General features: G+C 38.0%; 1 protein-coding gene across 3 annotated transcripts; it reads left to right on the top strand.

The window, feature by feature from the left end:
- The first annotated feature begins 203 nt into the window (after positions 1–203).
- Positions 204–20,125, top strand: EX1 (UvrB/UvrC domain protein (DUF3506)). Of its 3 annotated transcripts, XR_016046784.1 has the most exons (13): positions 204–784; positions 2,888–3,004; positions 3,087–3,152; positions 5,770–5,880; positions 8,594–8,671; positions 11,165–11,893; positions 12,482–12,608; positions 13,191–13,360; positions 14,029–14,103; positions 14,195–14,287; positions 15,120–15,258; positions 19,341–19,406; positions 19,494–20,125. XR_016046784.1 is itself a non-coding variant. In XM_088854805.1 (12 exons), the coding sequence occupies exons 1-11, from the start codon at positions 263–265 to the stop codon at positions 15,210–15,212; spliced, it is 2,181 nt and encodes a 726-aa protein (XP_088710931.1). In that variant the 5' UTR covers positions 204–262; the 3' UTR covers positions 15,213–15,258; positions 19,341–20,125. The 3 variants fall into 3 exon arrangements, 2 of the variants coding, with proteins under 2 accessions (XP_088710931.1, XP_088710930.1); XM_088854805.1 differs by having other exon boundaries at positions 19,341–20,125; XM_088854804.1 differs by lacking the exons at positions 19,341–19,406; positions 19,494–20,125 and adding an exon at positions 18,771–19,050.
- Positions 20,126–20,801: the final 676 nt, after the last annotated feature.

Raw genomic sequence — 20,801 nt, 5'->3', positions numbered from 1 at the left:
TTATGCATCTTGATGTCGAGATGAATTTAAAGACATTTAGACATAAAAAAAACCTCTTCAAATGAAATTTTTGAGGTATGCTCAAATTTGATTGTTCCGAGCCTCAGCTCTATATAAATTTTTCCCTTTAATTTATCATCGGATTTTTCCAACCTTATCCACGTTGCGCGTATAACTGTTCAGTTTCGCTCTATTTTCTCTCTGTTCCTCTCAATTTATCTCTCTTCGAATTTTCCGAGAAAAGCTTGGTGGCTCCATCTTGATGGCGTTTCTCTTCACGAGACCGGACCCTAGCTACCACAAATTTCTCCACATAAAGCCTTTTTTCCCTTCTCAAAACCCTAAATTTGTATCGAGCTGTCCGAGAAACCCCAAATTTCTCTCTGCCTCACTCTCTCCGCCATTGAAGCAGACATTCACTTCTTCTCGGAGCATTTGTCTTCGTTCCCGATCCTCTGATTCTTCTATTTGGAAATGTCGGAGTGAAAGGTCGGAGATTTCGCCAGAATATGAGAATTCTGGCCATGGATCGCTGGATGCAGGCAGTGGATTGCCTGAATCTGGCTGGGACTTGCAGGCCATGGCTGCTAAAATGGGGGATCCATTTTTACAGGCAGCGAGGAGTGCTAGTAAGTGGTTTCATGATTATTTTGAGAAGCAGAGGAATTCATCAATGGAGGTTGTGAATACTGAAAAGGAGGATTGTGGGGATTGGGATTGGGAGAGGTGGAAGAGGCATTTCAAGGAAGTGGAGGAGCAGGAGAAGCTGGTATCCGTTTTGAAGGTAATTCGTGTTTATTCTGGCCATGCATCTCTCGCTCACCTCTATCTATTTTTCTTTCCTTTCTTGAAATGCATACTAGCCGTACGCTTGGTAGGGCGCTAATTATGAATTATGGTGCCTTATATAATCAGCAAGAATTATGTATCTGTGGTCCCTTTGGGCGAATTCCAATAGGAGTTTAATTTTGTCTTAGAAGATACGTACCTTGGAAGGGTACTTAGATGGGATCAAATTTTCAGAAAATCGATCCCTCTTGATTAGGATTGAATTATTTTTGGGTATCAAGTTGTATCCATGTGTATATGATTCATTCTATAGATTGATACTGGGAACAAGAAAAAGTTAATTGATACTGGGAACAAGAAAAGGTACATTGATATTGGGAACAAGAAAAAGTACATTCTCAAGATGAGCTAGATGGTCGTGGGTGGATAAGGGCATAAGGCCTCCATAAAGCACTTTTGGTCTACCAAAAAGCTATTGCTCGATTTACTCTCCTGTTGGTTTTATATGTCGTTTTAAGACGACCCATTGAAAAATATTTACCGCAGAATGGCATCCTTATCAAGTAGCCATGGTATCTCTTTAGGAGAATTTTTTATCACAAGGAAATGGTGATAGTGATCCTATTAAACTAGAACTGTCATTGTAGGGGCTAGAGATTTTTCTAGAAGTAGAACAGACTCTGTCTCCTTAGAAAGGTCATAAATTAAGGACCCAGACATCCTTTCAATCCTTACTAGAATTTATGGGGAAAAAATATAATGTACCATAGTCTTATGTTTGGTGAAGAAAGAAAAAAAGAAACAAGTCATAAACCTTCCTTCCTCTTGTCTCTGTAGCCAGGAGATAAGTCACATTGGTTCATTTTCATATGTTTTAAATTCATTCCTAAAGACAACCTCTGAAGTCATACTCTGTTTGACAGGCCAAGTGAAAGCTGACTTGGCACGCGACTTGGCACGCAACTTGTGCTTACCAGTTTTGCAAGTGTTTATAGACTACGGAAGTCTTTTCTGAAAATTTGAGAAATCCTAAAAGTGAAAGTTGCCCTGTTCAAAATAATTGGTTGAGCTTTCTTGGTAAAACTAGTGTCCAAAAGCTGAAACTCGCTTGAATTGATTTATCTTAGGTGAGTCAAGTTTGATTCAGTAGTCCTTCTTTTTTCTTCTTTTTGGACCAGCATTTTGTGAGCTTTGCTTTTATTCCTCCAACTAAGGCAATGAAACCTTAGCATTTGTCAACAATCTGAGTATTGGATGTCCTGTTGCAGTATATCAGATTGGTTTTGTTGGAGAATTTACCTATTTTCAACTATTCCAACTCATGAACTTGTGTATTTTGATGGGATTTTTGAAATATGGTCAAATGATATGGGTGAAATGTTCAATTGACTTAGGTGTATTTCGATAAATTTCCCTTTTGTAAGATTTATGATTGCTGCATTCTTAATCTAATTATATATGATGGTGTAGGGGTTGAAGTTTTGTGTGGCCCAATAAGGGTTGAGATCCTATTGTGTATTCCATCTCCTGAGAGCATACCAAAATGCACCTCCTGGATTTTTTCGGATGTTATTACAATTCTTCAATGTACCCGCACATTCAACGAAAAAATAAAAAGTCTTCTATGCACCCTGGGTCGATCGTGGATGTACCTTTCCTTTACAGACTTGAATTTCGAAAAGTTTACAAAATCACTGTAGCTAGTAAAAGGAATGTTTTATGGGTGTTATTTTCTTTTCTCGAGAATTGCTTCAATCAGTATGGTATGAAGTTGCAAACTAGCATCTATCGTGTCCTCTCTTGCATTGAAGTGTTCTTTTGCTTTAGTGCATAGGCAAAATTTACCTCCTCACCATGTGTCCGATAGTATCGTTCTAGAATGTCTTCTGGGCATTTTGGTATGTTAATCCTATATGTGACATTGCATATTGGCTAGAGTTTGAAAAGGTTTGGGCATTTGCTATAATTAAAAATGGGAGTGCTTTTATGAATTGTCCGTTTTCTTGTCTTTTTTTAAAATGATTTCCAATGTGTACTGCATGTAATTGTAAATGAAACATCTACCAAGAATTTCTCGAATTTGAATTCTTTTGAGCAGGCACAACTTAGAGATGCAGTTCAGAGAGAGGATTACAATGAGGCTGCTAAACTTAAAGTGGCAATTGCTGCTGCAGCGGTTAATGACACTGTCGGCAGAGTGTTATCTCGTCTAAATGTAAGAGACTTTTTTACTTTTATACTCTTCTTGCATTATCTGTTTAACAGTAATGTTAAACTAAACTCATTTACGCTTCCAGAAAGCATTGAAAGAAGAGCGTTATGAGGATGCTGCTTTTATTCGAGACAATGCTGGTGCTGGATTGGTAAGTTTACTGAAGGGATCTTGAATATGCACTGTTCTGGGGAAAAGTTGTTTCAGTTATCTGCACTGAATTTCATTCATTAAATATTTTTGGATGGGCATGAAATGAAAGGGAAGTCCATATTCCTATATAATATATAATGCTCCAAAGTCCAAAGGGCTTCCCCCATCCATTGTCATAGACATATGGATGATAATTCACTATATCTGGATAAATGTTATGATGCGTCCCACAGCCATCAATCTCCACTGTCCATAAACTGGAAAGCATGGTGGATGCCCATTGGAGTAAGGTGCACTATACTCCTGGATTATGGTATAACCTCCCTACTCTGAATGCATCACTAAGTGCTTTGTTTGTTTCTTCAATTGGGCATCTTACTTTCATCAATAATGGTGGGTTAATCTTATTTTGTATCCTGCCTTTATTCTGAATTGGAACAGAAAGATTTGATGATGAAATTCAGTATTAGAAAACATGGACTGGGGTCAGAACACAGAGGGGTCCTGAATCTGAGTCATTTTGACTGACTCGGCCTAGTTTGTTAGAGACTCGACTGAGTCTGTCCAAAAGAGTTATGAAGTAATGGTTCCCATGTGTATGGTTTTGGGCTCCGAACCTTGCATGCCTGAGTGGCTTTGGCGAGTCCAGTTGGACTGATCTGAATTTTCAAATTCTGATGAAAATGTTTTATTTTAAACTTCAAAGTTGCAGTTCCCATGCACATATAGTTCTCAATTGTTCATATGAACATTTATGCATTAGTTTCAACTCCTTTGCTGTCTTGAAAGGCTTGGTGCACATATAAATCTCTGAAGGTTTAATATGATTTGTCTTACAAAAAATAGCTGAACATAACTGTATGGACTGATAAAAACAGTATTCGAAAACTCAGCTGAGTCATCTCTGATTCAGCTGAGTTACTTGGCCGCAGCTGGTAGCTGAGGTGAGTTCCGATCTGCCTGCTCCGGTATATGGGAAAGCATACATACTCTGACCAGTACTGTTCATAAAAAAGGGGGGCCTCCTTGTTTCACTTTTCTCTCTAAATGGGGGGCCAGAAATCTGCCGCCTTTTTTCATATCTCTCTTTTCTCTAAATGGGGGAGAAATCTGCTTCCTTTTTCATTATCTCTCTCTCTCTTTAAAAGGGGATTGGAAATGCACCTCCTGTTTCATCTCTCTTTCTTTCTAAAAGGGGGCACAAATCTGCCATCCTTTTCATCTCTCTCTCTCTCTAAAAGGGGGCAAGAAATCTGGCCGAAATCTGCCTGTTTTCATTTCTCTTCGCTATCCAGCAGAGTTTCTCTCTCTGTTCAAATGCATTCTCTCTCTCTCTATCTCTCCTCTCAAATTCTCTCTCCCCAACCCCCCCCCCCCCCCCCCCCCCCCCACACACACACACATATATATATATATATATTTCCTTTTTTTCCATTTTTTTTATTTTTTTCTGATTTTTATTCTAAGGCATTTTCATTCCTGGACACTACTCGGGTGAGTCCACTTGGACTCCCCCAAATTACTCTCTTGGGTAGGGCCTGAGCCTGGAGCCCAAGCAGAGTATTTAAGCTGTGGACTCACCCAAATTACTCTCTTGGGCAGGGCCTGAGCCTGGAGCCCAAGTAGAGTATTTAAGCTTAGGGATAAAAGTTCACCAGCTTTGATCTGTTGGCTAGATCTGTCTGCATTTATGGCTTTGAATGCTTGCATTTTCTGTTTTTTGGTGATTATCTTCAGTCTATATTTCTCTCAAAAAAATCTTTAGTCTATATATAAAACCTTGGGCATGTCTTTTAAGAGCTTATACTAGTATTGATTCTCAATGAACACCATCTTTTTTTCATGGTCCTGTACTTTTTTTTTTTTGGTTGATATTCTAGCAACACTCTCACTTTTCTATGTCCCTTAAATCCCTACATATAATATATTGATGCCTTGGTCATGGGTATTACCATTGGTGTGGTTCTCTTTTAGCTAGGTGTATATCTAATTCTGATGTTCTGCAATTGTCATGCATCCTTCACTGGAGAGTCACTCCTTGAGAAAGATAACCAAATGTGGAGTATAGACAATTAATTTTTTATAATCATACATTGTAGCTATCTACTTTTGAACTTTTTCTGATTGTAGTAAGGGTTGCAGGGAAAATGGAAATGGAACTAACATAAAAAATTTAATTTGGAAATAAAATTACAGGGTAATAATTAAGAAAAGTGAAGATTACGGCAGAAGTAATGTGTTGAGAAATTTAAGAAAAAGAACTTTACAACAGTACTAGTATGTTGATCCAAATACACACCAAGTATAACTTTGATTGAACTTCCTTTTACCAAAACAAGAACTTAGGCTACATATTCCAATGGTTGTCTGCCTTCTTTATGTCTTATTAATTTGGAGATTATTCAGGTGTGTGCCTGGCTCACATTGAGAGGAATGTGCTCTGGAAATTGAAACTTTTTGTAAATGTGAAGAGGAATTTTTTGGGTGTCAGACTCATAATTTCTGATTCATTAATATTTTTCTAGGTTTGTGTGGGAGGAATTTGATATGCGTACTCCTTTTGGTCTCTTGTAATTAATGTCACATGCTGCTTTTGTTTATTTTATTTTTTCCAGGTGGGATGGTGGGCTGGAATTTCAGAAGATTCAACCGATCCTTATGGGCGCATCTTCCACATTAGTAGTGCACACGGAAGATATGTTGCCAGAAGTTACAGTTCCAGGCAAGTGGATAAAATTTTCATGTGTAAGTTACAGAATTTGAATTCACTTATTCAATTGTGAATGAAGGGAAGGAAGGAGAAGGGGATAGGGGAAATTCTGGGAGAATTGGATTAAGGTAGGAGTTTTAGGCATACTAGATATTTCTTGAACTCATACATGGACTAAGGGAATGGAAAAGTTGATTAGGAAGACATTGGGGTGGTCTGAAACTGAAACAAAGTAATACTGGTAGTGTTTTGTAACATCAATGACATAGGGCTGCTCCGAAACTGAAAACATAGTAATCTTACTGTTTGTGAGATTGTTTTAAGTCAAAACGACAATCCAATAATTAATGTATTTCCTATTTTTTATTTTTAAAATTTTATTGAATGCACTGCCAGTCAAAATCAGTTATTTGATTGTATTAAGATGCGTATAATAGCAAATGAATAACTTTGCTGAAGCATTGTTTTGGATTATTTAATTGGCCATTATGTAAGAGGGAAAATATAGTTAAATTTTCCTATCCATAAAAATAAAGAATGAAGCATTTCATAGTATAGCTTACTACAGAAATGTGGCATTAAGGTAAATTACAGGATGTCCAGGACCAGGTGTTTATCAAGAAGAAAAGTCCTATTTAGGGTGTCTCTTTATTTCTTTCTCCCCTTAAGTTATTTTCTAGGGCCCTTTTTGGTGTACTCAGTGTGCAGTGACTCGTCCGAGCTCACTCGGACACTGCCAAGTGACTCAGCTTCGCCCTAGTGACGTGGCCAAGTTAGGTGCCCAACTCGCCCTAACCAAAAAATCCCTCAAAAAATCTAAAAAAATTGTTAAAAAATCTAAAAAAGATAGAAATCTGTGTTTTATCCTTGTTCCTTCCAAAATCTTAGAGAAAGAAAGAGTTCAAGAGAGTGAGAGGGTTCTGAAATTTTGGTGAGAAGCAACCCATGAATCTCTTTCTCTCTCTCCTTTTCCTGTCTTCATTTCTTCCTCGTTCATCTTCCTTCTTCCTTTATGGAGAACAGCTCCAATCCACTCACAACCGTTACCAAGATCTTAGAGAGAAAAAGAGAAAAAACTGTTGAAGAGTCTAGAGACAAAAGAGAGTTATTTGGGGATATGAGAAGCAGGAAAAAGAGATTTTGGGGGCAGGAGGCAACAACTGGTGCAGTGACAGAGAAAGCGAGGGAGTTCCTGTGCCGTGGAGATTGAGAGAAAGAGATTCGCTAGAGGAAGAGAGAGAGAGAGAGAGAGAGAGAGAGAGAGAGAGAGAGGGGGAAATCGGATAGAGAGAGAGGGGGAGGCTGTGGGAAGGAAAGACGTGGTGAGAGGGAGGCCACGTGCCGAGAGCTCTCATCTTCTCTGGGCATGTTGCCAAACACCCACCCCCTTCTCTTTTTTCATTTTCCCCTTCTTTTTTTAGTTTTTTGGCCTTCTCTTTTTACTTTTTGAAGTGCCTCCTGCTCAGTCGAGTCCGAGTAGCTCAGCTCGGGCCGGGGCTGATTCCTTGGCCCGAGCTGACTTGTGAAACACTGGATGTACTTGTCATCATTGATAATTCATTACTTCAATAAATTTAATCTTGATAATGAATAATCTGTTGTTTGGTACTGTCCATCACAAAACTATCTGAGATAAACTTATAGGCACTTCTACATAAAAGTTTATCCTTTTGAGAAGTTATTTTTATGTTACTCAAGAGAATTTTTTTTCCTGAAAATCACTTGTTTTTATCCAGAAGTAGCTAAAAATTGCTGAAAATTACCGAAAAAAGTTTTTAACATAAGATAGTCTACTCCTGATAGAATTATGTCATGCAAACAGGCCCTAACTATGGCTGATTGCGTATTTCCTGATTTAAAAACAGCATACCCCTCACCGAGGTTCAATCAAATATGTAAGTGCATGCTTCATGTGTGCTTTGGATTGATGTGTGTAGATTGAATGGCATTTTCACTTGACGTATGCATGCACATTAATTACTTTGTCTTCACCAATGACATCCATATCATCTTTGAGACGTTGACAGAGGGAATGATGTGTACATAAATGTACGCTGGCTGCTTGCACATATAGATAGTTGATAATTGAAAAGGGAAGACGATTTACATCAAGTACTTTACATTCCCATGAGGGAAGACTGTCTTGACAACCTTTTACCTGATCAACTGGTTGATCATGGGTTTGTGAGACTGTCAAGCCCCTGATATTACTTTTGCCTGTGTGAGTAGTGAGCAGGTGAATTGTTAATTTATGATCATTTTCATCCTGAAGCCATTAAAGGAAGCCCTCCTCTAAAATCCACTATGTGAGCACAATAAAAAAATCACCCCTAACCACATGGACCATAGAATATGCTGATGTTAAGAGATAGATTCCAGTATTACCGTTGGCTCCTGATTGCAGAAAGTGGCTGTATTCACACAAAATCCACAACACCATGGGGACGGTAATGCTTCTTGTATTATGAGACCTGATTATCTTGGATTTGGTTTATTAGATTTTGAACATTTTAGTGCTGATTTGATCGTTAATGCATTTGGGTTTCATTCTTGTACCACTATATATAGCAATAAAAAAAGAAAAAAATTGGATGTCTGATGAAAATGAGGGGACATGCACAGTCTAAGAGGTTAATTTTTGTCAATCATGCTGCATGACTTACTTGACTCTATTGTAAAGTTTTTATTGACTATGTAGGATATTTATTTAAGTCTTTTCTATCAGGCAGTTAGCTACGGCTTCACGTGGTGTTCCTTTGTTTGAAATATATGTTACTGTAAACAATGAAGGAGAATACAAGCTGCAGGTATTTTTTTTTCTGTGTATTTATGCTCTATACCAAATTTGAGAATCTGTTGTGTTTGAAGTAGTTTGTGGTTAGACAATGGAAATACCCGAATTTCCCCAGCCACCACATAACCTTCATGGACCAATATGCCCTTGTTTTTTTGAGGATTATCATGAAACCTCTATTTAATAAAATTTTTTCTTGATGTTCTTTTTCTTTTCTCTAGAAAATTATGGAACATCTGTTCAAAGCAGTGTTTAAAAAAACGCCTAGTCAAACCGGACTCGCCCGGTTCGACTCGGGAATCGGCACAGACCGTGTCGGTTCTTGTACAAAACCGGGAACTGCCCGGTTCTAGAGCAGAACCACCGGTTCGCACTCGGTTCCAGCGGTTCCCACCCGGTTCTAGCGGTTCCCAGCCGATTCTAGCCCGGTTCTAGCTTACTGCTCCCTCTCTCTCTATAATCTCTGCGATTCCCATCCACTCTGCTTCTTTCTTTCTCTAACTTCCTGCAACCAGGAGGCAACAAATTGCAGCCATTATCTTCCTCCGCCATCACGAATTGCAGCCATGACCTTCCTCTGGCATCACAAATTACAGTCACGACCAACCTCCGCCTCTCCCAATCTCACCCCTTTACTCCAACCTGCAACTTCCGCCTTACTCATTCTTTTCCTTTGCTGCAACCTCCGCCTCCGCCATTCTCTTCCATCCTCCTACACCTCCTCATTTCCCTGCACCTGATCTCGCGGCCTCCGTCCTTGCTCCATCTCTGCCAACTTGCAACCATGAGCGTCTCGCGCTGCTGCCCCATCACCAACAACTCGCGGCCTGCTCACGCTGCTTCCCCATCCTCTTCCTTTACGGCCTGCTTTCGCCTTCCCCCTCTCTCTCTCACGACGCACGGCTATCCCTCTCATTCTCCCATTCCCCTGTTCCTTTCTCTCACTAGAACCCACTAAATAAAACCCACAAAAGAAACACCCCCTTTACCCTTTTTCGTTGTTTCTTTTCGTGTTAAGATTTCGTAACTTTCGTTTTCGTCCAACCCTCCTCGCTCAAATAAACGCCTCGTGGCTTTCGTTTCTTTTACTTCACTTTCACACCCAATACTCATTAGCCACCTCTCTCCTTCCTATTCACGTAAAACCAGTGTGTTTAAAAAAACGTCGAGTTGAACCGGACTCGCCCGGTTCGACTCAGGAATCGGCATGGTTATCACTAATATTATTTACTTTGACATCTCAAGTTCGAATCCCCTCTTGGGCCATATAATAGTAATCCTTTTTTGAGCTAATTTTTGTTCCTCCTTGGGCATATAATAAATTAAAGCGCTTTTTCCAAAATTTGTACGCATTTTATTAATTTTTACATTGATAACCAAATCTTTTATTTTATTTATTAATTTTTACATTATAAATAATGTAATGTACTATTTTTTTTACAGTTGTCAATAATACATTTTAAATTAGATAATATTATAAAATATTGTTAATTTGTTATTATTTATCTAATAAAATAATTATAAAATGTAAACTAATAATTATAATTTCAGTATATAATATTATAATTAGTTAAGTTGTAATAATTTTGGATTATAGTTAGTTTGGTTGTAATAATTTGGGTTTTTTTAGCGGATTAGGGTTTTTCGCCAAAACGAGATTTTAATGGCCATTCTTTTATTGATTTAGTCTACTCTTTATTATAGTCCATGTATAATTATATATTTATCCGTGATAATGCTATGATTGTTTTTTTATGTGATGCAAATTTAATACTTAAGTTTATACAGGGAAACAGCATCTCAATATTCACAAATTGATGAAAAAAATGAAAGTTAATAATGTAGTACCTTCATTTTTTATTGGATTCCTAAAAACAACATTTATAATGAATTTTTAAAAAAAATTCAGATTTTTTTGAAGCTTTAATCCAACCGATTCAGCCGATTCTCGATTTGGATCGTCGATTCGCCGATCCGGATCGGTTTTTGAAGTGCCCGATCCGGGTCACCGATCCGCTTTTTAAATCATTGGTTCAAAGAAATATCCTCCGGCTTCCTTGAAGGTGAACAGGCTATCATGTGCCTTCTTTCTGTTTTTGCCTTTTTGAAGTAACTCTGTTTCTATACTTTCCTTTCTTGGCATTCTGTATAAATGGATATTCATGGTGATTCATTAAAAAGGGAACATGGTCTTTCTCTTTTTAGGATCTGTCTAGGATGTACACTCATACTGATAGTTCAGAAATTTTTTGTACTTTCCGAAAGTTGTTATGGTCACTTGAACTTATGTGTTTGTGTGCACCCATGTATGGGCGTGACATGTGTGAGTGTTCATGTGGTTATTTTAGTCTACACCACTCTATTGGTGGACTTAGAATGATAGAGTGGTGGATGGTTGAATAACCTCACACATTAATGCATAGGATGATGAAAAGATAAAACATGTGCATCATTTATTAGTGCGTACTATTAACTCTAAGCAAAAATTCTTTGATGTTTTCTCCAGGCAGTCTACTTGAGCCGGAATACAGATAATGGAGGGGATATGTCAACCGCAGTAACCAAACCTACAGATGCTTGTAAAGTGGATCCATTAAATGGTAATGTTGAAGTGAAACCTGATTTCGTCATTCCAGAAAATATTGAAGAGTTAGAAGATGGCGAGGAGAAGGATGATGACGTTGATATGGCTGATGAAGGTCTGACTAAAATTCTGAATATTTTGAGAGATATGATACCAGGTGGCAAGGTGAAAGTTGTGAAGGTAATTGCACCAGGAAAGGTGGACAGGGACTTAATTTCCAAGGTCTTTGAGCAAATAATGGACGAAGAAGACGAAGAAAATGACATGGAGGCTAGTTTGGGTTCAGTTGAGGAAGTTGAAGTTAATGCTGAGAGTGGAAGTGATGAGATTGAATTGGATGTTGACGAGGATAGTGATTTTAGCGAAGATCAACGTGAAATAGCTGTGAAGCTGGTGATCGGTGGTCTTGTGCAAAAGATGTCCAGTGGCATATCTTCCAAAACCCCAGTTAGGGTACCTGCTACCCTAGCTAAAAGGAACCATTCATCATTCTCATTGTGTATAAAGAAAGACAATGCCCAGTCGGAATATGGAGTAAAAAGATTAAATTCATCAGAAAAAAGTTCTAGACTCACTACACAGGACCGTCTTACTCGCGTCACCTCTGATTTTACAAAGGTCCTTGTCACTGGTGAGAAGATTCCTGTGAAGGTTAGTTTGACTTTTGATTTATTGGGAGAATAACAAAAGAGTTCCTTATTTTCTTCAGGAAATTGAAACACACTTTAACTTTCATATAGGTTACTAATGACCCCCATCTTCGATTGATAATGACGGGAACAGCCTTGACATCCCTTGAAATGGCTAAATCATGTGATACTTTTGAATTGACCTAAGTGCTTTGAATTCTTTTGGAAATTGTCCTGAGTCTATCCTGAATTTCTGAAAATATTTTCCAAGTGCAGCCAGGAGCTGTAGCGTTTTTGTGCACGTACCTGGACAATTGTGGAGCTCTGTACCCTACTTTCTCCTTAGACAATATAGTTTTTTTGTTTTTTGTTTTTTGGTTGTGGTAGTATCTGTATAAAATATCTGTATGAGCAGTACAAGATGTATGTCAAAAATGTCAAATGTATGAAACAACGTGTATGTATATGATTCCTTTTTTTTCTTGTAAGGTGAAGGCATTTGCTTGCAATAAAATATAATCTTGGCATTTTAAGCTTTGGTTTGGCTTGACTGGGCTGGTTTGTATTTTTATGGAATTTGACATGCATTTAGGGGCATCTTATTTTATAGGTGATCAGAGATGTTGGAGATTTTATAAACCTGGCTCTTAAACAAGCACAAAATCGACAAGATCTATCTGGATGTACTGTTTTTAACCGCATTGAGATACCTGCAACAACTTCAGATCCCCTTAGTGGTAAACATTTTTAGACCCTCATAGTTATTGCTATTTCCATTCTTGTATGATCTCACATTTCACTGGAGTGGCTGCGGATTTGCATGTTCTATTTCTCATCCTTTGATGTTTCAATAACAAACTCCTAGATAGTTTCCCACTGCGCAAATTTCCATATTGTCTCGAATCATACCTTGTCTACGTCTGTTTCTGGGGAACTTGGATTTTAATTGGCAATTTCATCCCATCAACATAGGCTTAGCATTTCTTTTGAGGGGTTTGAGAGTCAGGATTTGTGCTTTAAATATGAGCAAGTTTGTACGATTTCCCCCCTGCTGCTATTCTCATGCATGGATGTTAGATAATTGGCATTTCCTCTATCTACTTTGTCCGTTTCAGAAATGCTTTACTGCTGCTAAGACTATGAAGTACTAATACAGTACTACTTTCTGTTTTTGGGACTACTTACACTTGGAAACCTCAAAGAAAGGATGTTACTTGTGTTAGATGGTGTTGCTCTATCCTTAGTTTTAGCTTTAGCTTAACAAATTATGCTTCAAAGTCTAAGGGCCCAGCTAATAGCCAAGTGGATAATGATAACAGGATTGTACATTGGCGCACATGGGCCTCATTCCTCAGAAGTCATTAATCTAAGATGTAGATTTGGTCAGTGGCCTGAGGATGGCACTATTTCAAAGTCTCGGGATTTGGAATTCTATGAGTATGTCGAGGCTTTAAAATTGACAGGGGATCCTTATGTACCGGCTGGTCAGGTATGCTCTAGGTTTCGTCTGTTTCTTTCTGTTAATCTTTCTATAGCGAATTTTCATATGGAGAAGGTATTTTTGCATCAATGTTCATTTAGGAGGATGAAATAGTGGAGGCTCAGGAGATTGGTTCTTATTTTAGGAGTACCATAGTTTATCTGAATGGCAAGAAATAACAAGCTTTCCTTCTAATAATGTGATCAATATCACCTGATCTGGAGGTGGTAAATGGCATTATGTACAAATTCACAACAATATGCGATGTTTTTCAAATTTGAGGGCTAGAGGCAATAGGTCTGCTGTATTTCTTTTATTGAAAGAGAAATAGGCTTTGACTTTCCATTATTTTCAGAAACCATGAAAAACATTCCAGTGTTATGCACCGTTTCAGGATGAAAAGGTTACCAGCTCAAGGACTTCTCTTGAGCATCAGTTTTGTTTTCTTGATAGATACCCATTTAAGTTATGTCAACTTGCATCACACAAGCAGCTCAGATAGTGTATGTGCAGCAAGTTTTAGGATCTGTGACACATAAGTTTCAGGAATTGAAGAACCCAATGTACTTGTTTATATTGGATTGATAATGGATATATTCGTACATTCCCATATAAGAAGGTTACATTTACGTGCTAAATTAGATATTCTTCTCACTAGTGCAACACATGTTTCGCAGGTAGCATTCCGTGCAAAGATTGGCAAGAGAAATCAGATGCCGCATAAGGGTATCATCCCTGAAGAATTTGGGGTGGTATGTTTTCTCATAACAATTTCTAGGGAAGTATCATCTGTTTCCAATACTTTTAGGCGTTATGAACCAAATAAATTTACTAACATTTCAGGTTGCTAGATACAAGGGTCAGGGAAGGCTTGCAGAACCTGGATTTAAAAATCCTCGGTGGGTTGATGGTGAGTTGGTGGTTCTTGATGGAAAGGTATGCATTATGTTGGTTTGATCATTCATTTTCTTTTTCTTTACACACACAAGCACGCCATATGCTGTGATGCAGCAGCACACAAACATTTTGCTGCATCTCACCTCAGCTGTTTGTTGTCAATGGCCGATGGTTGAGATGAATTGATCCTAGGTACAAATGGACTTTTCCCGCCTGCATGGAAATATGTTATTGCAACCATTCATTTTTGACAATCGACGCAACGACTTAGAACCGCCTGAGTCAACTCGGAAAAAGCTGGGTTCTGGGCTGGTTCTCGCCTGGACTCCCTCTTTCACAAAAAAAAAGAAAAAAGAAAAAAGAAAAATGCTTTTTGGCATTTTTTTGTATTAACTTAATATGAAATATTTGACTTTATGTTCTTCTTTATTTTTTTCCATTTTTTCTTTCTTTTCATTTTCTTTTAAAAATTGGCCGAGTTGGGCAAGCCGAATTGGCAATTTGGTTGGTTGGATCAGGTGGGTGACCAGTTTGACCGACTGGTCCGTGGTTTTGGTTGCTGCCGTGTACTTTGATGTATCAACATATAAACAGAGAGTGTGCTGGCTGTCACCTTTACCATTTGTTGAAAATAAAAAGGATAGTTGAGACAAATTGAACTCCCATTCAAGCAGTTATTGGGGAAGTTGAATGGGAAATTGTTCATCTCAATAGTCAGTTATACAATAGCGAGTTGTGGTGCATTGCAGCACACTTTACATGGGTTATCATTGCAAAAACACGGGCTTGGATAGTATATCTATGTATTTATTTTCTTTCAGCATGATACAATCAGTTTCTTTGTATTTCTGAGTAAAATTATTATACGCAGCACATCAAATCAGGTCCCATGGTTGGATTTGTGTACTGGGCACCTGAGTATCACTTCTTGGTTTTCTTCAATCGACTGAGGCTCCAGAGCTAGATCCAAAAGTGAAAGTTGCGGAGCAAAAACTTGCTTGTTTATTGAGGTGATCTTATATGCTGTACAAAAATTTCGATTTTTTTTTGCTAATTAACTTACTTGTTTATTGAGGTGAGCTTATATGCTGTACAAAAATTTATATTTTTTTCCTCTCCATTGCATTTTTCCGCTAAAAAATTAGAGAGGGGTTTGAGTCGGTCCTATCCATTGCATTAATATGTGGAAAAGAGAAGTACAAAGATAAGGTCACACTATATACTCTTTCTTTTCTATATACATAAATTCCTCACTATATGGATTTTATGTTACTCAAGTGGGCTTGGGTGTTTGACTTCCCATCTTCTATAAATAGTTCTTTCACTTGTCATTCTTTGGTGGGAATAAGATAACATATTGCTGTCTTTGATCTTCCAAGTTATCTCCCTTAAAACCCTTTGGAATTATTGCTTGTAGTCTTCTTTTGCCTTCTGATTTGTTTCTTGCCAAATTACCCATATAATGGCAGGGAGCTAGACTTTCCAAATCTTTGCTAAGTATTTGTTTGTAAATTTTCTTTTGAACTTTAGATACTTGAGCTTGCAATAGCATTAGTATTGAATCCACACAAGATTACTTTGTTCATGTGCTCACAAATTTGCATGAAATAAAAAGGTGATTCTGGCTCTTGTTATCAGCGTTGCAAAAATGACATATATTACCCAATTAGAGCCCCCATTTTTTTCACTGTCAGTTTTGACTAGCCTTTTTTGATACACCAAACCACGAGAACTATGGAGCCCTACAATGGATTGTGGATTGACTTCTTCCTTATGGCCAGTAGGGTACTGTTTGGGCACAGTGAAGTGACCATTATTATTGGGAACACAAGTGAACCAGTTATCAACGTCATCATCACCCAAGGTCCAATGGCCATGTCTCATTATAAATGGGAGGGTTATGAATGCGTTTCTAAACCTACATGATGCTTCTTGTTACTCTAGAATCCCTTCTCTGCCAATGCCGATCCCAAGTTCAGATTAGAGATGAGGAGGGCTGTGTTAGGTTGGCAGCCAACAAAAAACTTTTGCCACATCCCTATTATGAATCTTGATCCAACTTTATTTGCTCATGTCCTTGTAGTGACACACTGTATCGGCACGTGAGAAATGAGTCAGGCTTAGTTAGGGCATTACCTGAAGGGGACACGCCACAATGATTCCCGGTAGCCGTAATAAGTTGGCAAGAGTTAGAGTGCCATATTAGATGAGTGCGGCTAAAGAAGCTAGTTTAGGAGAATATGATTCATTTGGCCATATGGAATGTAGGAATTCTATCAGGTAAAGAGTATGGAGTTAGCGGATGCAATGAGACAAAGGAGAGTTAACATGTCTTGTTTACTTGAAATTAAGTAGAAACGAGAAATTAGTTAAGATTGATGCCAAGAAGTACCTAAATGAGATTATTTTTGATATTTTTGGTTGATAATCTATGAGAAAGGAGAGATCGAGGAAGATGTTGCTCATAGAATTAAAGCTGGGTGGACGAAGTGGATTTGTGCTTCTGGAGTCTTTTGTGATCGTCGTATACCAATAAAATTGAAGGGTTCTACAAGACGGCTGTAAGACCAGCCATGCTTTATTGGACGGAATGTTAGGTGGTCAAGAAACAACATATCAATAGAATAAGTGTAGCTAGAATGAGGATGTTGAGATGGGTGAATGGCAAGACAAGAATAGAATCCAAAATGAATACAACTTAGGACTACCTCCAGTAGGCGACAAAATAAGGGAAAGTAGACTTAGGTGGTCTAGTCATGTGCAGTGTCAACCTAGAAGAGCACCGGTTAGGAGGGATGATTTGGCTTAAGTTGAAGGCTCTAAAAGGGCCAGGAGAAGGCCCCAAAGGATATGGATGGAAGTAGTGAGAAAAGACACGGTGACTTGTGGTCTTAGTGAGGGTCTGACCTTTTATGAAGCGGAACGGCGGAAAATGATTCGTGTAGCCGATTCCAAATGGTTGGGTTCAGGCTTGGATGATGATGATGATGATGATGATCAAATCCGACCACATAGAGTATTTTCTACTTGCCAATTCCCATCCGAATTTAGCTAGTTAACACACGTTGATATACTTTTGATACTAAGTCCGCCATTGCTTTTGGATTTGCAAATATTGTTTCATTTAACAAGGGTCGGGTGTCTTGTTTTCATCGGTTTCTGCAAAGAAAGGTTGTATGTTTTTTTCTAAGGTGTTGATGGTGGTTCAAGGTAGTTTGAATATTTAGCACTAATGATTTGTAAGGTGAGGTGATCATGTTTTGACTTTTGATAAGGTTATGTCTTCTAGGATGACAAAGTTTCTAGGTTCCAACCTTTTAAGTTTGGGCAATTTTTCTCAATTATGTGTATCAAATTCTTCTTCTCTAAAACCATTGACCAGAAGTTGTTCCCACACAATCTCCAAGCTTAAGAAGCAAGATGGCTCAACCGGTAAGAAGAAAATATAATATCTTCCAAGAAGCCATTAATTTCTACAATAACCTTCTTGGCACTTTGCAACCCATTTCCCTCTCATCTAAAGCTCCTTACGCTTATCAAGTTTCCATAGGAGAAAACATATTCCCCTCAAAAATGAAATCACATTCACTCTCATGAGTCTTATTTCATATAAGTCACCTGAACCCAATAGTTTTTACTCCCCCTCCCGCCCAATTCTTCTAAATGCATTGGTACATAAAGGGCCCAAAAATTAGTCAAGTAATAATCGACACTTTCAAGAGAGAATCCATTATCCTCAACATTCGTCGCCCTAATTCCTAAGAAAAAGGTGTTCCCTCTATTACCAATTCTAGATCTATTGGTCTTTGTAATGTTATCTGGAAGGTGCTTAGCAAAATTATCGCTAAAAGCCTTAAGTCGGTATACAAAAATAAATTGATAATGTTAAATGTTTAGCTGATTTACTGATAATTATTTGGAAAAATATAACATTATGCATGTGGTCTTACTAACTATAGTGATTATGTGGTTTGTCATTGTTCAATCAATGTGTTGGTGGTATGTGATAGACCCACCTAACCTTGTGGTCTCAGAGTTATGATGGCCATATAGATCTAATGTGCCCTAATCATTTTATTTTATGTATTTTATTTTTGTCCATTGTCAGCGACTAAACATTAGCGATTTAGGGCTTTTAGTCTTGCACCATAACTCTCAGTCTTGAATCTTTTTATTGAAACAGTGATTCATACCCTACTTGAGTAGTAGCTTGTAGGTTTGAATTTCATTCCTTGGAATAACGAAACGAACGTGTGGGATATTCCTTACATCATTCAAATATCCCTAAAACTGGACAAGCAAGTTTATTTCCAAACACAGATGGTACTGTTGTGAGCTTGAAATACCTCGGTTATGTGGGCAGTCTCTTGGTGTAGTTTGTTTTCTGAATGTATTTTAGTTGTTGGGTTATTTTGAACTATTTATCAAAAACTGGTGAAGTGGCCCCTAAAAAGGGGAAAATAGTAGCTGGGGTTGTTTTTCATATTTATTTTTCTCTTAATACTCGAACTTGCATTGGCAGGTTGCATGGTGTGCTTCCTAGTGGCACACTGATGGCTAAGAGGGATTGGAACCTGAAATACAAGTAACAATAATCCCTCTCTTCCATGTGTTCCCCACAATGTGTATTCTCCATTTCTCGCCACATCAGCATGTAAATATCCGGGATCCACTAACATGAATATTGGATCTGAAATTTTTTGTTATTTTTTTAATAATTAATCGAAATGCTATCTATCTTTTTGATAGTAACATTATCAAAATTTTGTTTTATTTATAAGAATGTACAATATATTTCTTCTTTTCTTATTGTTACTGTTGAGGTCTTGCCTTGAAAGAGCATGCGTGCTTCTTTCTGAAATGGTAACCCCTAGGAAAGCCTTCCCTTTTCTGATCTCCTGAATTTGAGCTATTATAATTAAGAGAGAAAATATCTCTAGTTCCATAAATGTACATTATGTGGTGTGGGTTCTTTTGTTTGGCTTGAATTTGGAACCAGGATTCAGGAGCCATTGTTATAGCTATTTCCTTGTTTTGAAATTAGTTGGATTTTGTTAAATTCTGATGTGAGTTGAATGCTTTTGGATTGAAGCTGAAGCCTCATGGTGGTCTGAGATTTCTGGACTTTCTAAGAATCGAATGGGCACTGTCAACCATTGTACACTCTCTCCCATACCAATTTGGTTAAATCTCTCTCTCTCTCTCTCTCTCTAATTCTGCTGGTCTCTTGCTTGGTACACTGCAGAAAGATCTCTCTCTCTCTCTCTCGTTCAGCTGGTCTCTTGCGTGCTACACTTCAGAAAGATCTCTCTCTCTCTCTCTCTCTCGTTCAGCTGGTCTCTTGCTTGGTACACTGCAGAAAGATCTCTCTCTCTCTCTCTCTATCTCTCACACACATTCTACTGGTCTCTTGCTTGGTATACTGCAGAAAGATCTCTCTCTCTCTCTCTCTCTCTCTCTCTCTCTTTCATTGTAACAATGGAATAGCATTAACCGGATGCTCTTAAAGGGAGATGAAGAAAGTTCTAGGACTGCTAGAGGGGTATTGCAGAATTTTTTGTAGGGTCTGTGTAATCCCAGAAAGTTCTAGGACTACTACGGAGATATTGCAGCATTTTTCGTGGGGCCTGTGTAATCTCAGAGAGAGATCAAAAAAGGGAATGAGGTATTGCAGCATTTTTCGTGGGGCTAGTGGAATCCCAGATGGGGAGGGAGGGAGGGATCTAACATCAGCTGGAAGGATTTGGTAAATGATTTGCTGGGATAGATAAGCAGAACCCCCAGTACAGGAACTTTTGTCCTAGAAAAAAAGTTTATATAATGTTGTAATCTTATACTATAGCAATAAGAACTTTTGTCCTAGGAAAAAAGTTTATATAATGTTGTAATGTTAATACTATAGAAGTAAGGTGTGCCTCGAAAATCTAGTACAAAAGATTATAATGAAGTAGGAAAAATTTCGAATTGATCATCTTGATTTTAAGATGTATGGATATAAAGAAAAAATAAAAATGAATTACAAGTTTTCAAAATAGTGCATCTTGTAATAAATTATTTGGATTATTTATTTTTAGGATTTTACGAGTTTATAGATCTTCTCAGTTTGCATCATTTTTGAAGTTTTGAATTTCATTATTAGGGTTCAGCATGAATTTTTAAGCTGTAATAAGATTTCCAATACCATAGTTATATCTTTCAATAAAATTTAGAGGTGCGTCTTTCTTCTATGGTATGATGTGGGCACCTTACATAAAACTCGCCCCCTCTCTAAAGACTTGGGAACTATCAATTAATTAAATGTGCCCACTAAGACCTACATCACCATTATTTCTTGCCATCTGCCCGGCAATACAATCCCGCCCATGATCAATGGCCTGCCAATCATATGGGGAGCAGGATGAGGGAGGGGGGTTACTGGTGCGGTCAACCACTTCATGGGTCATTACTGTTATGGATGTTATTTCAGATATGCATGGTTATTACACGGATATTAATACCCACACATTCCCATTACGTATGCAATCACCCATTCTTAGCTTATGACCAATACACA

This window comes from Amborella trichopoda, chromosome 13 (assembly GCF_054954075.1).
Source record: "Amborella trichopoda isolate Santa Cruz 75 chromosome 13, AtrichopodaSantaCruz75HAP2 v2.0, whole genome shotgun sequence".
NCBI classification, from domain to species: domain Eukaryota; kingdom Viridiplantae; phylum Streptophyta; class Magnoliopsida; order Amborellales; family Amborellaceae; genus Amborella; species Amborella trichopoda.
This window is presented reverse-complemented; position numbering and strand designations above follow the sequence as displayed.